The sequence below is a fragment of the Euleptes europaea genome, chromosome 5 (genome assembly GCF_029931775.1).
Source record: "Euleptes europaea isolate rEulEur1 chromosome 5, rEulEur1.hap1, whole genome shotgun sequence".
Lineage (NCBI taxonomy): Eukaryota > Metazoa > Chordata > Lepidosauria > Squamata > Sphaerodactylidae > Euleptes > Euleptes europaea.
Window position 1 is genome coordinate 80,988,627 of NC_079316.1, and position 19,973 is coordinate 81,008,599.

Below are 19,973 nucleotides of genomic sequence, written 5' to 3' on the forward strand. Positions count from 1 at the left end.
AATCCATCAAAGATGGAGGTCCTGTGGCTGGGTCAGAGCGGATCGGAGACGGTGCGCCAGCTCCCAGCTCTTGAAGGCGCGCAACCAACACCTGTGCCTGCCATCAAGAGTCTGGATGTGACACGTGGCACCTCCTTATCAATGGAGGCACAGGTCACAGCCACAGCCAAGGCAGCTTTTTACCATTTCCGCCAAGCTAGGCATCTAGTGCCCTATCCTTCCCTCCCTGACCTAGTGCCCTATCAGTGATCCATGCGACAGTCACCTCCAGGCTAGATTACAGTAACTAGCTCTACATAGGCCTGCCCTTGAGACTGAGCTGGAAACTTCAGCTGATTCAGAATGTAGCAGTGCAGGTCCTTACAGGGACCCCACTGAGAACACATATCTAGCCAGTGCTTCAGCAACTGCAGGGGCTCCAGGTGGAGTACCAGCTCAGGTTCAAGGTGCTGGTTTTAACCTGTAAAGCCCTAAACAGTCTGGGACCATCCTATCTGCAGGACCTCCCTCCTGATACGCCCCTAAGAGAGCATTGTGTGTGTGTGTGAAGTGCGGTCAAGTCACAGCTGACTTATGAAAACCCCAAAAAGGGGTCACCATGGCAAGAGACCTACAGAGGTTGGTTTGCCAGTGCCTTCCTCTGCACAGCAACCCTGGACTTCCTTGGTGGTCTCCCATCCAAATACTAACCAGGGATGACCCTGCTTAGCTTCTGAGATCTGACGAGATCAGGCTAGCCTGGGCCATCCAGGTCAGGGCAAGAGAGCATTACGCTTGGCAAATATCAACTTACTGGTGGTCCCCGGCCTAAAAAGTGCTTGGCTGTCCTTAGCTAGGTCCAGGGTTTTCTCGGCCCTGTCCCCGGCCTGGTGGAGCTCCCTCTCCAGTGAGACCAGGGCCCTGCTAGATTTAGTGCATTTCCGCAGGGCCTGTAAGACCGAGATGTTCCGCCAGGCCTATGGTTGAGGGCAGCAACAGTGTCTATCACAGCTGACCTCCCTTTCTCTTCTTCATGTTCCACCTTACTGAGTTTTAGTTGGGGACCCTGATTGCTTTCCCCAGGCTCACCATGGACCTGTGTGCCGGCAAATAGGTGCCAATTTAATTTTTATTTTATTTTACTGTTTGAATTTTTATTGTAGGATATTTGTATTTCCATTTAATTTTGTTGTTGTTGATTAAATGTATTTTATGGACTTTAGCCACTCTGAGCCCAGCTTCTGCCAGGATAGAGAGTGGGACACAAGCTTAATAAATAAATAAACTGACAGCATAAAAATACACCCTAAAACCAGAAAAGGGCCCAAAACCATAAAAGCCACAATGTACAAAATAACTCAATAATGCCATATCCCAGCACTAAAACTACTGGAACAAATTGAATAAAAGTATACAGAGATCAGGAAGGTCCAGATGGTGTTGTGCGTCCAACTGTCCATGGGCTGTAGAGGAGGACTTTCCTACTTCAGCCCACTGAACCCCCTTGAAGTTTTGTTTCTGGGTGTCAGCAGACACCACCCGCCCCCCCAGGAGCAACACAGAGTGCAAAATAAAGGTCTGCAGTGAAGGGGAAAGGAATTAGCAGAAACTGCTATCTTCTCTTCAACAAATGGAAATGCCATTCTGTTGGAGGCCTCGAAAAGCTTGATAAGTGCCACTATTTGCAAATTAGAAGATGATGCCAATTTAGTAGTCTACTAACGTAAAATAGCGGGAACACACCAGGATTGCAGCAACTTCACTTGTAATATAAATTGTGAGATTAGCACTCACATTACATGAAACCTTCTCCTGGAATATTGCTCCAGTGGCTAAAATCTGCATGTGCCAAAAATCTATCCCGAAGGAAAAGTAGAATTATTCTCCCAGTTAATACTGTTTTATGACCATATTGGCCTTTTCCCCAGAAAAGGAATTTCTTCAGCTGCTTTGTGAACCCAAGCAACATTGATAAACACGTGATAAACTGCAGTGCTTAACTGGCACTCAGAACTTGGTTAACACTGGCACTCAGAACTTGGTTACAATTATACAGGCAGAATCCCACTAACATTATTCAAAATGGGGTTGTTAGTAGAACATGTAAATATTTGTAGAAGAGTTATTTCCATGAGGCATTATTGAAGCAGTGTCCAAGATCATGTATAGCTTAAAAACAAGAATTTAATTGGAAACAAGATACTGAGGATGCATAAGGGAAATTCTGGTTCAAGATGGAAAGATATACAGGTTGAGTATCCATTATCCGGAGTGCTTGGGACCAGAAGTGGTCCGTATTTCAGATCTTTCCATATTTTGGAATATTTTGGAATTTTTGCAAATACATAATGAGATAACTTGGGGATGAGACCCAAATTCATTTATGTTTTATGTAAACTTTACACACATAGCCTGAATGTAATTTTAAACAATATTTTAGATAGCTTTGTGTACATTGAACCATCAAAAAGCAAAGGTGTAACTATCTCACCAGACTACCTGTATCAGCTGTTAAACAAGAGCAACAACAAACTACGGTAGCAACGGCAGGCTTTCAGTCTCCACCTACGATGCAGCGTACGCTGTATTTTATTTCTTTAGGTGAGAGGAAACATTGAGAGCTGGCAGCACAGATCTGCCTGCATGCCGGCTCGAAGGGTCCGGTTTTCGGATCAGTTCGGATGTGGGATGTCCGGATAAAGGATACTCTACCTGTAGTAGCAAGTGCTATTCCCCCATCTTAGTAAAGGTATATTACATGCACAGATAGTGCTTGGTATCAAAAGAAGGTAAGGGGCTGGGCGGGGGAGGGAGTTTGTGCAGATGGGAGGGACCTTTGAGCCATGCAGGAAAATCTTCCTTTGAGAGAGAAACTCCCTGTCTCTCCAATGGTGGACCACTGCCCCTCCACGGGGGAGGGGGGGCTGCACATGGGGGCTGTCCTTATGTTGTAACCAAACAGTCAGCATGCATGCATGCGCAAGCCCTTGTTGGAGTTAAAGCAAAGGGAAGCATGTGGCCAAATGGCAAAGGATTGAGGGGCTGGTGCTCAGGAGAGTGCACACTGTTTCTCAGATGTGTGTTCTCTGAGCCCAATACAATCCCCATAAAATCCTTTAGGGTGCAAGTGGAAATCTTTTTCACCTTGTACTTTAAAGGGAAGAGCCCCGTGGCGCAGAGTGGTAAGCTGCAGCACTGCAGTCCAAGCTCTGCTCACTACCTGAGTTCGATCCCGACGGAAGTCGGTTTCAGGTAGCCGGCTCAAGGTTGACTCAGCCTTCCATCCTTCCGAGGTTGGTAAAATGAGTACCCACTTGCTGGGTGTAAAGGGAAGATGACTGGGGAAGGCACTTGCAAACCACCCCCTAGGAAACGTCGGGATGTGACGTCACCCTATGGGTCAAGAATGACCTGGTGCTTGTACAAGGGACCTTTACCTTTTGCTTACTTTAAAGGGGCTGTTGGGTAAAATGCCTACTTACGTTGGGATGTGAATTTGATTTCATATCCAAGTGTGCTTTTGAAAAGTAATGCTGTGTGGAGGGCATCTGCGCTTGGATATGGATCCAACTTGAGTCAAGGGCTTTTGATCCTTTTTGATCTTTTTGTTGGATGGGTGAAGAAACATTTGAGGAAGCAGTAGAATCAGGGGAGGAGGATTTCTTTTCTGGGCCCTGCTAATCTGGTGGTGGCATATGACGGAATACACTGGGAGGACCAAAATACACAACCCATGAAAATTTTTCTCATGTCTACACTTGTATCATTTGGAAACTTCTTACCATACTTTGGAATTGTTTGTATGGCCTTCAACAGGTTGAACTGCTTCACAGATCTCTCTTAAAGCAGCAAGAGGAATGTACCAGGATAGCAGCTTTGGAACAGCAGGTACCAAATTACCCTGGAGTACGGTTTTATTGATGCATTGCAGTTCTGAATGCTTCTGGAACTAACACCTTGAGCCATGACATTAAATTGCTCATTCCTTAGAAGTCTAGCTTCTGGAAGATGCTAACCGCTGCGATGGGAATATCAAATTCCATGCCAGAGTACTTGTCCTGTCTTATTGTCCCTCATCTCTGGAGGGCATTTATGTTAGCCCGTTTTAATGTTCTCCCTTCTGCTATTCTGTATGGGAGATATAAGAAAATTCCTTACTCTGCCAGGGTGTGTAAATATGCCCTTGGGGAGATTGAAAGTATTGACCATATGCTCTTGTATTGTCCATTTTATTGTGAAATTTGTGCGGTCCTTTTAGATCCCTTTCTCTCAAATCATGTAGATCAAGCTGATGATAGTAAGATCAAATTGTTGTTATCCTCCCGAGATTCTGAGACTATTGAATCTGTTGCTAAATTGTTTGATGAAATTGTTAAGAGGCGGAGGTTAAATGATTTTTAGAGGGTTGGTTTTATTTGATCAACTGCTTGATAATATACCAATAAAGGTATTGAAATTGGATATTGCTCATTTCCATCCCTGCCAAGTTCCGTTGCATAGTTGGCAAAAGTAAATTTGTGCAAGATGCTGCATGCTTTTGTTGACAGCAAATATGGCTTGGTACTATTGGGAGGTTTGCTGATTTCAAATCCTCTCTCTTTTCAGGACTTGTATAAGTCCTGTCTTCGCTCTGTTATCACTGGTTACTGAAACAGGTTTTTAGGAACAAATGTAAATAATAAATGTTAAAGTTCCCTAGCAGGCCTGTCCGTAATCAGAAACTTGGGAACTGGATGCACTTAAAGAAACATACGCCGATGAAGCACCAGCTATTTAAAACAAGCTTTTCATGTAACCTGCGCTTACATCCATTGGTTCCTGCCAGATCCAGGCATGCTCGTCAGACTTGGAGAATGAAAAAGTTGATCGCCAGAACTTGCAGCATCAGTTGCATAAGCTCCTTAAGGAGCTGCGCAAGGCAAGGGAGCAGAGCAAACGCCTTGAGGCCGCGGTGAGTAGTGAAGCTCAGTATTTCTGGATTTACTTTCATCATCTTGCCTTCCACCTGGACTGAAAATCTTAATTGCCTCAAACACTAAAGTTGATAGTAGGGTTTTTTTTTTGCATGCCACATGTCCAGAGGTGGACATTCTGTGAAATGTGCACATATATGTAGTTGTGTGGTACAGAATACACTAATCTGGTGCATTCTGGTACAGAATGTTTAGGGAAGCACCTGTTTTGCATGCCAAAGGTCTCAGGTGCCATCCCTGGCATCTCCATTGAAAAGGATCGGGTTGTAGCTGATGTGGAAGACCCCTTCCATGAGACCATGGAGAGCTGTTGCCAGTCAGAGTGGACAATACTGGTCTTGATGGGTCAGTTGTCTGGGTCAGGATAAGGCTGTTTGATGTGTTGAAGAACCCTTTGTTTTCATTATTAGAACAGCAACCTGTGGGAGTCTTAAGGTCCCAAATGCAAACAGGAATTCCGCTGGATCCTAAAATTTCCCACACCTATTGACCCTCTAATCAATATCCCCATCATCTCTACTGATAAGCCAGCCTGCCAAAAAACCCACTTTAAAAAACTATAAAATACAGCCTGTGCCATTGCTTTAAAAGTTATTCACAGCTGAGCTTAAGTTATTGTTGGCAAGATTTACCTAGCCCTACTTGCAGAATTGCTCCTAATCCCTTTTAACATAGAGAAACCTGAGTGTGTGTCAGTGGAGGCTTCGCATAGGCTTCCTTCTACATATGGGTAGCAAACTCTCCATATCTCTTAGAGCCAGCGTGGCGTAGTGGTTAAGAGCGGTGGACTCTAATCTGGAGGGACGGGGTTTGATTCCCCACTCCTCCGCATGAAGCCAGCTGGGTGACTTTGGGCTAGTCAGTTCTCTTAGAGCTCTCTCAGCCTCATCTACCTCACAAAGTGTCTTTTGTGGGGAGAAGGAGATTGTAAGCTGGTTTGATTCTCCTTTAAAAGGTAGCGAAAATCAGCATATAAAAACCCAACTCTTCTTCTTCTCTTATGATCTTACTATTTGGGGATAGATCCTACCCCTTTTTTGTAATGCCAATAGGGAGGGGCTTATGTAAGGGAGCTTTCCTTCCTCCCGTGGCAGCCTGCTGAAACAATACCTCTAGTGGGTCAGTGGACCACCAGGATCAGTGTTGGGGCCTGCAGTGAGAGGTGGGAATTGGTGACCCCCCCTCTTTCCGCCAGCAGAAGTGTCTTCTGCAAATGGACATCATTAGGATCCACACCTTTGTTTTAATTTTTCTCCATAGTGGTAGTGTTTATGAAGGAACTGAACGATAAGCCTGTTACTACAATAGCTCAACATTGTAATGTAGCTGAATCTGAGATGCTTGCAAGTTTTTAATGCAATATTTTACTATAGACCTTGTATTTGTGCCGTTGTTTGATGCCATACTTACTGTACCCTGATATGTTGCTATTACTTTGGCTTTTTCAGTTCTACCTCCCCGATCTGTTTCAACATTTTCTCCTCCCGTACACAACTCTCTGTTTCCCACTTGCTTTCCCTTGTGTCTGGCTCTCCCATACAAAAACCTATGTGGTGTCCCTCAGTGTCCTCATTCAAGTTGCTCATCGCAATATAGATTTTCTGCTAAATCTTTGGCTGATCTCTGTCATCTTCACTCTTTACAGAAATTAATCTTAAGAGCGCTACTTGAAAAAAAACCACACTTCTACTTCTTGAATGGAACAGCTAGATTCGAGTCCATTATCACCTTAGAGACCAAGATTTTTGGGGGGGTATGAGCTTTCAAGAGTCCAAAACTCATACTCCAAAAATCTCGTGGGTCTCTTAAGGTGCTACTGGACTCGAATCTGGCTCTTCTGCTGCAGACCAACACGGCTTCTCCCTGACAGTATCTTCATGAATTGGAAGGTGTTGAAAAATAATGTGCCGTCCTTGGCAATAAATAAGTACTGCCATATGATCTCCTTGATTATAAATTAATATCAAGTTGTTTGTATGATATATTTCAGAAGCTCCCAGAGCATACGTGTGTAGAAGTCCTGCATAATTTCCAGGCTGCCTTTGAAGACAAGTTGGTAATACAAGATGAGCATTCTTCACCTAAACGTTCAAACCTTCTCGACGAAAGTTTCCTGGAATGCCCCAAATGTAAAGCACTATATCCTACAAGCCAGCATAGGGAGTTATTAGCCCACCTTGATTTCTGTGCAGATTAAATGGTAGGTTAACATCTGTAGGTGTGCCTTATTTTTCCCAGATGTTTAAACTAAAAAATAATGGGATTTAAAAACAGCTAACAAGGGCTGCATTTGGGCACCACAAAGCTGGCTCAGTCCTGGGTTTGTGTGCATAATTTGCTCTTGCCCCCACCCCCCTTGCACATGGGGTTCGTACATAATGCTTGCTTAATGTCGGCTTCATGTGACCCCGCCTAAGAAATAAAACACTGTACAGAACGTTTTTTAAATTAATAAAACTGGTCTTCGCAGTGATCCCGAAGGCAGCAAACAAATGTTTTTGTTCCAGGCATGGTATCTTATATTCAAACTACTGATTGTATTTGCACTGTGTACAGACGGGTAGAAATGTTCAGCTGACTTGACTTATTTTGCATGGCCTCCTAGATGGTCAGGGAAAAGCCCGCCAAGCACATCTATTTTCAGTCTGAGAGAATATATCTGGTTTTGTTTGATTGGAATAATATGTAGCTGCTTCGACCTGCCTCCACTATTTTAATAGCTTGAGATCTCCAAACATTTGCAGGAAGAGAAATGTGTCAGTTCTGATTGCTTTGGAGGGTGTGTAGTCCAGTCTCAGGCACGAGAGGATGAGTGCTGACAGGCAAAGCAGAAAGCATAGGGAGCAGTCCGTTTTCCAGCTTCCATTAAATGCTGTTTGTGTGTGCGGGCAAAGAAACAGTGAACCCAAACGTCAATGCATCAGGATGCCTCTTGTCTTTTTTTAAAACAAACAAACAAACAAACACCGTCCTCTCTTAGCACTTTGGTATCCCACAGCTAAAAACAAGGGATGTAATACATCAGGGAACCTGTTTTTTTAAAAAAAAGAACGATTTCCTTATAAGCAATGAAATGAAATAAAATTGGCTTTGCCAGTATGTCTACCTATAACTGGCTACCTGTGTCTTTTTTAATAAGTAGTAAAGGGTAAAAAAAAAATGAAATTTCGTTCCTGAGCAATGGTATGCTTGTAGTATGGTATTTCTCAAATTTTCTCAAGTCATGATCCTTCCTAAATATTGTGTGCAAAATAATTTTTTTGCTGCCGTTCTCCTAAGGTAAAAAAAAAGGTAAAGGTCCCCTGTGTAAGCACCGGGTCATTCCTGACCCATGGGGTGATGTCACATCCCAATGTCTACTAGGCAGACTTTGTTTACGGGGTGGTTTGCCAGTGCCTTCCCCAGTCGTCTACACTTTACCCCCAGCAAGCTGGGTCCTCATTTTACCAACCTCGGAAGGATGGAAGGCTGAGTCAACCTTGAGCCGGCTACCTGAAACCGACTTCCGTCGGGAATCGAACTCAGGTCATGAGCAGAGCTTGGACTGCAGTACTGCAGCTTACCACTCTGCGCCACGGGGCTCTTATGCCGTTCTCCTAAGCATATACTAAAAGGAAAAACGAAAAACAATATGCTGAAACACTAATACCTAGCAACAAAACAACAGCATAGACCAGTGATGGCGAACCTTTTAGAGACCGAGTGCCCAAACCAACCCAAAATCCACTTATTTATCGCCAAGTGCCAATATGGCAATTTAACCTGAATACTGAGGTTTTCGTTTAGAAAAAACAACTCATACATTCACATATTTTGCGTTAAAAGAAAAACACAATAACAGAGCTTTCAATGATACAAACAACTTTTTATTGAAAGGTAAAAATTTGCATTTGGCATGCATCTCTCCAGGACTCGTCCTCTGCTCAGCCACCGGACATTATTGTACATAAGTAAACAATTATACTGTGCCTGAATGAAAGTCCTCCAAAATGTCCTATTTTTTACAGCCTTGCTCAGATCTTGTAAATTGTGGCTTCCTTTATTGAATCCATCCATCTTTTGTTGGGTCTTCCTCTTTTCCTGCTGTCCTCGACTTTTCCTAGCATGACTGTCTTTTCCAGTGACTCTTGTCATCTCATGATGTGACCAAAATACGATAGCCTCAGTTTAGTCATTTTAGCTTCTAGGGTCAGTTCAGGCTTGATTTGATCTATAACCCACTGATTTGTTTTTGTTTTTTTGGCAGTCCACGGTATCCGTAACACTCTCCTCCAACACCACATTTCAAAGGAATCTATTTTCTTCCTATCAGCTTTCTTCAATGTCCAGCTTTCACACCCATGCATAGTAATAGGGAATACGATGGTATGAATTAGTCTAATCTTGGTGGCCTGTGACACATCCTTACACTTCAGAATTTTTTCTAGCTCATTCATGGCTGCCCTTCCCAGTCTCAATCTTCTGATTTCTTGGCTGCAGTCTCCCTTTTGGTTGATGGTGGACCCAAGGAATAGAAAGTCTTGAACAATTTCAATTTCCTCATTGTCAACCTTAACGTTGTGTAATTCTCCTGAAGTCATTACTTTTGTCTTAATGGAGTTTTACCAAGCAAGCAGTAACAAGGTTTTGATTTTATCAGGGTGGGGTTGGGGTTACATACAACTGCAGGCAAGCAAAATGTAGCTTTGCTTTCTTGTCCATTTCTTTCAGCCCCTCTCTTTTGGATTGTAATGCCACCACCAATCAAGCGGTTCTATGTAATATTTCCAGTGTTATCTGCAAGGAAGTAGACTAGTCCAATGCAATGTTCATTTTTATCTTCCTGGTGAATTGTGTTCTTCATTCTGCTATTTGAGCATCTGCTAGTTCAACCTTTACTATAGCTTGAACATTGTAGCCGAGAACAGATGCCGAGCCACACGTCCCAGTGCACACTTGTTCCTCTGACATTTAGGAGGCGGAATTGAGGCAGAGCCGTAACTGTTGAGTCTGTGTTGGGATTTTGGTTTTCCACATTTGTTGGGGAAACCTATTTGTGAAGCTGTGATGTATTCAATTTCTTCCTGCAAGAACACCAGCTCAGAATTGTTGCATTATGTAGAAGCCAAAACCAGCAAAGTCGTTAAATACTAATGCATTTATTGAAGCAGAAGCTCATGAATGTAGAAAGTCCTCTCTATGTCCAGGTGCACCACTGTACAACAATGATTTGGGCAGAAGGATGGATGTTATAGATCCATTATTTTGTCATACAAGGGCCACTTTTTTTTTTCATTCTCCATAGAAATTGTTGGGAAATCAAATCCCTTTATGGGGTAATTGTTCAGTCAGGAGGACTGAAGTCCTATAAAACCTACTCACCTTCTAGAGCTACATAATTATATAGACATATCACTGGTGGTAGCTTCAAACGAAAATTTAGGAACAAGGAGCCACTCTGAGCCCAACCTTGGTCAGGAAAGAGTAGGATAGAAATCAAATAAATAATAATAATGAGAAGAAAAACTCGAAGAATGGAACCAAAATCCATGAAGATTCTGTGGCACTAGTCACTGGATTGCTAGTGCCTGTCCCTGTTGAGGTTTAATTAAAAATTAAGTGATCCCCAAACTTCTGAGGTGTAAAACCTTAGCTTCCTCTGAGGTGTAAAACCGTAACTTCCTCCAGCATGGTGTAGTGGTTAAGAGTGGTGGTTTGGAGTGGTGGACTCTGATCTGGAGAACCGGGTTTGATTTTCCACTCCTCCACAAGAGCGGCGGGGGCTAATCTGGTGAACTGGATTCGTTTCCCCACTCCTACACACGAAGCCAGCTGGGTTACCTTGGGCTAGTCCGGTGGAATTATGTAGTCCCAACAATTAAAGAGGAAGGAATAATTACAGATCCCCAGTGATAAATCGGTCAGCCAGCGTGGTGTAGTGGTTAAGAGTGGTGGTTCGGAGCAGTGGACTCTGATCTGGAGAACCAGGTTTGATTCCCCACTCCTCTACATGAGCGGCAGAGGCTAATCTGGTGAACCAGGTTGGTTTCCCCACTCCTACACATGAAGCCTGCTGGGTGACCTTGGGCTAGTCACAGTTCTATTAAGAGCTCTATCAGCCCCACCTACCTCACAGGGTGTGTTGTGGGGAGGGGGAGGGAAGGCGATTGTAAGCCAGTTTGATTCTGCCTTAAGTGGTAGAGAAAGTTGGCATATAAAAACCAACTCTTTTTATTCTCTTCAACTAATTGCATGGCAAGGGGATAAAGGGAATGTTTTTTCCATGAAGCTTTCCCTCATCAGTTCATCTGAAACACTCTAGGCATGCAAGTGATAAATATCTTGGTATGGTCCAGTATAATGAATGTAGGATCGTCCTGGTAAGGCAAAGCATTCTCTGTCACAAATGGTTAATCCAGTTACAGATGAACACATGAAGCTGCCTAACACTGAATCAGATCCTTGGTCCATCAACGTCAGTACTGTCTACTCTGGCCGGCAGCAGCTCGCCAGGGTCTCAGGCAGAAGTCTTTCACATCACCTACTTGCCTAGTCCCTTTAAGTGGAGATGCTGGGGATTGAAACTGGGACCTTCTATATGCCAAGCAGATGCTCTACCACTGAGCCCCCCAGCCCCTCCCTAGCCCCCCCAACCCCCAAACTCACACTACAGTTGCAGTCGACTTTTAATGAAAACTTTATCTTTGTACTTTCAAGCGTGGGCTGAAAAAAAGATGCACAGCTTCCCGCAGGGGAGGAGAATGATTTTGTCCTCCTACTTTGCAAGTGACCACCTCAAGATGGCACAGCTATTTTCAAACACAACCAGCCTCCCCCAGTCGCCATGTCAACTGCTCGCCATCTGCTGCTTCGAGTTCAGTCTATCTCAGCCATCTGTTTGCTTAAACGCAGTGAAAAGAACGGAGTGGGTTGCCTCTTGTTTGCCACGTGCAAATAATGCCTTCATGCAAGGAATGCTATAAACAATTCCCTGCGTGCAATTGAGCAGAGGGGTTACAGCTTGAACGTAACACCAACCTTCCTTCTGCATACAGTTTAATAAGCCGCACCAAACACCACAAATATTTAAACGTTGTGGCGTGTTAGCAATCACCTGTAAGAGAATGTGGAAACACATCAAGGCCTTCCATAGTTTCTTGCATCTAGCTACCTAGAAGCATTTCAAACATTAGGCCAGAAGAGGGCCAGGAATTTTCATTGGAGTGTATTTATTTAGGAAATGTATATGCCGCCTGCTCAAAATTGCCACATTCAAGCCGTTTTTATTTTTAATTTCTACACTTTGTTTTGTACAAATGACATATGCCGCAAATTTGCCTTCAAGAATAAGTCTGAATAATAACTCCCGTGCCATGTGGCTTAGAATTAAGGAATGGGGAGTTTTGTTTCATATTGCTTAATGTTGTTCATCTTTGGTCTCGGTGCAGCCCCATATTGGGACTGCGCTTGGGTTGGGCGCAGGCCTGCCACCGGAGATTTTTTCCCAGCTAATAGCCTATCGGGGGCGCCTCTCCCCCTGAAGCAAGCGTAATGGCTTCCCACCAAAACAGCCACGTGCTCCTTAGGAGACACGCCCCTTCCCCTCAGTTCCTTTTTTGCTGCCGCCGCGAGAGAAAACTTCTAGCGATTGTCATCAATTTTTAACAGTTCAGAGAGAGTAAGGATTGAGACAGCTTATCTGGTCTAGTCCCAAATGTTGTCTTGCTGTGCTTTGGAACCCCAGATTCTGCTATGGCATCAAACACCTTGTTTAAAAAGTGTACCCAATGTACTAATTCACGCAGTTTGTGGGAGCTATTCTGGATTCCACGAAGGGTAAAGCCTTTATCCCCATGGGGGAGAGTGATTGCTATAAGAACTCTTGTAAGATCCTTTCAGAAGTCATGCCGGCAACCAGCCGTGGTCATTTGAAGGCTTTTGGGCTTTGGTGTCCACTACTGCAGGGACCCCACATGCCAGATTACACGAGGGAACTTAAAAATTGGTTTATAAGAAAGTTCAGCCTGCTGTTAGACTCGCAACACCACCATTTGTTGCTTCCCAGGTTGGTGTTACGTTCACTATTATGGTGGGATAGGGGATCTAACCTTCTTCAGGGCCTCATCTTTGGACACTGAAGCTCAGATGATACACTGACTACAGATGCCTCCTTGCAGGGCTGGGGGGGTACATTGTAGGGGTATATCCATACAAAGTGTATGGGATCCGCAAGTGGCAACAGGCATATCAATCTCCTTGAACTTTGTGCCATTCGTTATGCCCTTACCTCATTTACAGATATCTTAAAAGCTTCCAATGTCCTGGTCCAGTCAGACAATATGACAGCTGTTTACTACCTGAACAAACAGGGTGATACATGATACAGGCTTGCTGCCGCTTTGCAAGGAGGCATTGAGGGTCTTGAAACTAGTCCTGGCCAATGGCATCTCATGGAGAGAAACACACATCGCAGGAGTGCGGAATACATTGGTGGACCATCTCAGCAGGGTACTATAGATGAACCATGAATGGTCCATCCAGGAGAAATACCTGATTCCCATCTTTAGCAGATGGGGTACACCCCAAGTGGACCTATTCGCAACCTGTCTCTGGGGGATGCCTTCCAGATACGCTGGAAGGACCATCTTTTTTATGCCTTCTCCCCCATCCCACTCATTTCCAGGGTGTTAGGGAAGACCTTAGCAAATGGAGTGAATTGCATCCTGATATCCCCCTACTGGCCTCACCAGATTGTGAGTCCTATCCTCTGCTGCCAACAGGAACAACTCCCTGCTCTCCTCTAAGTGACAGCCCTTCAAATACTTAAAGAGAGCAATAAATCTGGTAATCTGGGAAACAGATCGGGTAATATAGAAAAATTTGCAAGTTTCCTCAATGACAGCTACCGCAGTACCAATTATGAAACATTGTATTGCTCTCAATGGATCAATTATTTCTTCCAGCACAAGACATCTTTGTATATCCCAACATTAGTTGGTCCGTTAAAGATACTGTATCACTTCCTTGGTCTTTCTTGAAAGTGAATTGCTCAACACAGTTGCCTCCCAAGGGAACTCCCTGTTCAAGGCTTCTTGTGATGACTAAAAATCAACACCATGAATAACAATGATGTCAAAGCACTTTGCAAACATTAAATAACACAACACACCTGTTAGGCCAGCAAATATTATGTTCAGCCCAACATGACATCGGTGCCCGGAATACAACCCCACAGAATCAAACCCCAGCGTCAATGATGGACACACAAACCCAGGAATTTTATACAGTTAATCTTGTCCCTGCAGGTTCTTCTTGGCAAGGAAACCTGTCTTGGAAGAACTGTAAGGGTTTAACTGGACTGAGAGATCCAGTGTGGAGTAGTGGTTAGTGTGTCAGTACAGCACCAAGAAAACCCAAATCATGAAGCCTTGTTAGTTGATTTTGGACACACTTGGTCTTAACCTACCTTACAAGGTTGGTGTAGGGATCCAGCAGAGAAAGGGAGAACAACATATACCATCCTGAGCATTGGAAAAGGGTAGGATAAAAAAATGTAACAGATACATGGAGAAAAGTTATATTCAGCAAACTTATGGACATGCATATAATGCAAAGTATATAAGGATCTTAGCTCTGGGTAATTTCCCCCTCTGAACTGTTATATATTCTTCAAATGCCTCCCAATGGAGTTTGAAATAATTGTTGGTGTAGTGAAGATGTTGTCTAATTTCCTCCCCTCCACATTTCTCTTTCTGTTAGACTACCACAGCTATTAAAGGGCTATTGGGACGGCAATACATTTGCTGCCAAAAAAATTTCTTGTATAGAGGAGATGCTGGCATATATATGTGGCTCATTGCTTAGATAGGTGCTATCATGTGGAAGGCAGCTTTACACCCAGTCTTTGGACACTGGCTTATATAGCTCTGAACAGTAGTAGTAGTAGTAGTAGTAGTAGTAGTAGTAGTAGTAGAAGAAGAAGAAGAAGAAGATAGAAGAAGAAGAAGAAGATAGAAGAAGAAGAAAAAGAAAAAGAAAAAGAAGAAAAAGAAGAGTTGGTTTTTATATGCCGACTTTCTGTACCACTTAAGGCAGAATCAAACCGGTTTACAATCTCCTTCCCTTCCCACAACAGACACCCTGTGAGGTAGGTGGGGCTGAGAGAGATCTTAATAGAACTGTTATTAGCCCAAGGTCACCCAGCTGGCTTCATGTGTAGGAGTGGGGAAACCAACCCGGTTCACCAGATTAGCATCCACTGCTCATGTAGAGGAGTGGGGAATCAAACCCAGTTCTCCAGATCAGAGTCCAACGCTCCAGACCACTGCTCTTAACCACTATATCATGCTGGCTCCAAACCACCACTCTTAATCACTACACCACACTAGCTCATGCTGTATTAGTGAACACAAACAGTACAGGTACATATCGCTATCAGCAAGCATAGGACTGAAAAGGGTGGTTTGCCAAGAAAATTTGTCAGCAGATAGCAGCCTAGCCAAAGCCCAACTTAATACACAAAACTAAGATGCTTGGCTTCAGGAAACACAGGATTTAACATACAACGGGAAACCCGTAAGTGCTAATAAAGATCTTGCATGACCTACAAAATATTTTACCAGCCCTATTAAATTTTTGCCATGACCTGGATGGCCCAGGCTAGCCGAATCTCATCAGATCTCAGAAGCTAAACAGGATCAGTCCTGGTTACTAACTGGATGGGAGACCAACCAAGGAATGCCAGGGTTGTTGTGCAGAGGAAAGCTAATCACCTCTGTTAGTCTCTTGCCTTGAAAACTCTACTGGGTTGCCCAAAGTCAGCTGCGACTTGGCACCACTTTACACACACACATTAAATTTTCATTGGTAAAAGTTCTGCCCACATTCTTACTAGTATAGAAAAGAAAACTGTTTCCAAAGGCTGTGGAACATGACGATGTTTCGACTTTTGAGTGGTATGTTATGTACGTCCTGATTGAAGGCTATTTAGGTATTTTTCAAAAGTTTAATCTGATCACCCAGCATCAGGTTCAGCAACATGCAAATTCCAGCCCCCTCTCCAAACTACTACCCAAAGTGACCCTCAGAATGCAGACATGTGCTTTATCTAGATAACTGGAGCTGCAATCCTTGAACACATCTATTTGGAAGCAAATCCCACTGAATTCATTAAATATGCATAGGTTTTTGTTGTACCTCTAGCATTTTATAAGTGATGTAGTTTTGTGTTAAGAGTGCCCTCAGTTTATAAATTAGATGCAAACAGCAGCCACGAGAGGGGGGATTTAGATGTGGGCCTGGTGATAGGTGGGTTAACTCTTTACTGAATGCAGAAGGTCTCAGGTTTAGTTCCCGGCATCTCCAGTTAAAGGACTAGGCAAGTAGGTGATGTGAAAGACCTCTGCCTGAGATCCTGGAGGGCCACTACCGGTCTGATTAGACAATACTGACTTTGATGGTCCCAAGGGTCTGATTCAGTATAAGGCAGCTTCATGTGTATAAGGCAGCTGCAAGCCCCCAGATCCGTTCCTCAAACCACATACAAAAACTGTATCCATAGGAATAGCATTTTGTTGTTATCTGCTATATTTTTAAGCTCCACAAGGTTTTCAACAAACCAGAACAGGAATGTTCAAAATAGACATGAAACTTAACATGAATTTGTGGGGGCGGAGGTCAATCTACTTTGCATCTGATTATATGATTCTGAAATTGAAGTAATACGGAAGAAAAAGCAGTGTCTGTATAGTGCAAAACTGTTGGAAACGATTGGTTGAAAAAGCTTAAGGGAGGGAGACTTAGGATCAGCTGAGGGTGAGTCAGACAACCACCAAGAGTATATCAGGACATTTTTTCTTATGTCTGACCTGACATCCTGGATTGAAATGTTCTGCAAAGCAGTCATATGAGAGTTCTGTTACAAGTACAAGCTGATTTGAAGCACTACTGCAAGCAATCCTAAAGTGCAAAAGCACAACGAGTTACAATTTGTGAGTAATGGAATGTTTGCAAGGCAACTCTGCAACGTGGGTTGTTAGTTTGGATAGAAAAAAGTAACTCAGCACACAGCTAGAGGTTGTGTGAATGACCATCAGAGACCTGTATTTTCCCTATCATTCATAAAATGGCTTTTGTAATGTGGAATCAAGGTGGAAATGGGTTGCCCCAAGAAACAGGCTTTAAGCTTATCGCTTTGGCAATTTATATCATCTAAATTTCCAGCATGAACTGACAACCTGGATTGGCTGGTCAAATAGGGAACTGATAAAATGAACAATCCTTGAAAGTGAACTTAAGTCATCATAAGTGTGAATGGGAAGGTGTAGAACAGCCCCAACGTGGTGCCCATGGGCATCACAATGCCTGCTGATTTGTTTCCTGGCACTCACTTGCTTCTTCCCCAAAGCACCTCTTCTCAAAAGCAACAAGCTATCCTCTGCTTCCCCCACCTCATTTGGAACCCAAGAAGTGCCCTGCTGTATTAGACCACTGCTTCATCTAGTCCAGCATCACATGAACACATGAAGCTGCCTTATACTGTATCAAACCCTTGGTCCATCAAAGTCAGTAATGTCTACTCAGGCCGGCAGCGGCTCTCCAGGGTCTCAGGCTGGGGTCCTTCCCATCACTTACATGCCCGGTTCCTTTAACTGGAGATGCTGGGGGTTGAACCTGGGACCTTCTGCAAATCAAGCAGATGCTCTACCTCTGAGCCACAGCCCCTCCCCATGCTGTCTCACACATTGGCCACGCAGTTGCCCTGGGGCAGAAGATGCTTCAGAAGTCTCCAAGTGGCATCACTTTTGAGGCTTTAAGGAAACACACATTCTGAAATAGCTGCTCCCCTCCCATCACAGTAGGATGACTGGCTTGGGACCACAAATTGCCTATTTTATATCAGGTGCTGTGGAACACAGGCAGGATGGTGCTGCTGCAGTCTTGTTTGTGGGCTTCCTGGAAGCACCTGGTTGGCCACTGTGCGTGAACAGACTGCTGGACTTGATGGGCCTTGGCCTGATCCAGCAGGGCTTTTCTTGTGTTCTAAATTGTGACTGCCCTTCCCCGTGATGGCTTTGTCGTGATGCCTGCTTCCCCCCCCCCAAAAAAAAAAAACCTCCCAAAGTGTCCATAGGTTAAATCGTGTTGGGTCCCTGTGATGTAGAAAATCAGTGGGACAACCAAGTTCTGACTGGAGAAATAAATAACGGATGGAGACATAAATCAGAAATCTGTGGGGAAAGTGCTCTAAGCAGCAGATCAGTGAAACAACAATATTCTGTGGGGGTGGTATGTCAGTCCCCTCTTTAAAGATTTGCCCAGGGAAGTCTACTGATGTTTAACTAAGAGAACCCTCTAATTTCAACTGCAAAAGAGTAGCCATGTTAGTCTGTTGTAGGGGAGAAAAACCCCCTGAAGAATCCAGTAATAAATACAATGCAGCATTTCCTTTCAGGATCCCATCGCCATACATAATTTTTGAAAATAAGGGACCCTGGCTTTTCAGATCTCCCTGAGACTCTTGTGAAAGGTTCTGCCAATGTCTAGATCCATGAATTTCATCTGGTGTAGTGGTTAAGTGTGGTTCGGAGAAGTGGACTCTGATCTGGAGAATTAGGTTTGATTCCCCACTCCTCCATATGAGCGGAGGTGGCTAATCTGGTGAACTGGATTTGTTTCCCCCACTCCTCCACATAAAGCCAGCTGGGTGACCTTGTGCTAGTCACAGCTCTCTCAGCTCCACCTACCTCACAGGGTGTCTGTTGTGGAAAGGGGAAGGGAAGGTGATTGTAAGCCAGTTTGATTCTTCCTTAAGTTGTAGAGAAACTCAGTATATAAAAACCAACTCTTCTTCTTCTCTTGTAAATGAGTGCAAGCCTAAACAGGTGTACGCCCAGTCCAGCTCAGGAATATTTAATAGGGCTTATTCACAAGAATGCCTGGATGCCCCAGCTAGCCTGATCTAATCAGATCTCAGCAGCTAAGCAGGGTCAGCACTAGTAATTGGATGGGAGATCACCAAGGAATGCCAGCGTTGTTGTGCGGAGGAAGGCACTGGCAAATCACCTCTGTTAGTCTCTTGCCTTGAAAACCCTACTGGGTTGCCATAAGTCAGCTGTGACTTGAGGGCACTTCACACACACACACACACATTCGTAGGAAAGTGTTAACATTGCACTAAATGGCATTTCTGGCTGTGAGGCTGAGGCTTCACTCCCTGAAAACCTGAATGGGAGAGACCCAGTCATCTGACCGATTTACCACCGGGGATCTGTAATTATTCCTTCCTCTTTAATTGTTGGGACTGTGTAATTCCACCGGGTTCTGTGGTTTTCCTTTTTAAAATGTCAGATAATCCATTTACACAATCATTGTAGCCTTTGGAATACCAAACTTAACAAGGGCGGCAGGAGGACGTGGACAGAATCGAACGGGTGCAGAGGAGAGCGACGAGGATGATGAGGGGCCTGGAGACCAAGCCCTATGAGGAAAGGCTGAGGGAGTTGGGAATGTTTAATCTGGAGAAGAGGAGGTTTGAGGGGGGACATGATTGCTTTCTTTAAGTATTTGAAGGGCTGTCATTTAGAGGAGGGCAGGGAGCTGTTCCTGTTGGCAGAAGAGGATAGGACTCGCAATGATGGGTTTAAATTGTGGGAAGAAAGGTACCAGCTGGATATTAGGAAAAACATTTTGTACAGTAAGAGTTGTTCGATAGTGGAATCAGCTACCTAGGGAGGTGATGAGCTCCCCATCACTGGCAGTCTTTAAGCAGAGGCTGGACAAGCACTTGTCAGGGATGCTCTAGTCTAGGCTGATCCAGCACGGTGTAGAGAGAGCCTGCGTGGAGCACTAGTTAAGAGCAGTTGTTTGGAGTGGTGGACGCTGATCTAGAGAACCATGTTTGATTCCCCATTCCTCCATATGAGCAGCGGACACTAATCTGGTGAGCCGGGTTGGTTTCCCCACTCCTACACATGAAGCCAGCTGGGTGACCTTGGGCTAGTCACAGCTCTCAGAGCTCTCTCAGCTCCACCTACCTCACAG

General features: G+C 44.2%; 2 protein-coding genes across 2 annotated transcripts in view; both read left to right on the forward strand.

Moving 5' to 3' along the window:
* Positions 1-7,149, forward strand: part of CEP55 (centrosomal protein 55) — a 21,725-nt gene extending 14,576 nt beyond the window's left edge. The window contains 3 exon segments of the mRNA XM_056850037.1: positions 3,796-3,867; positions 4,805-4,930; positions 6,943-7,149. Coding sequence (XP_056706015.1) covers positions 3,796-3,867; positions 4,805-4,930; positions 6,943-7,149 — 405 coding nt within the window.
* Positions 1-19,973, forward strand: part of LGI1 (leucine rich glioma inactivated 1) — a 290,579-nt gene that overhangs the window by 72,606 nt on the left and 198,000 nt on the right. The gene's annotated exons all lie outside the window — the stretch shown is intronic.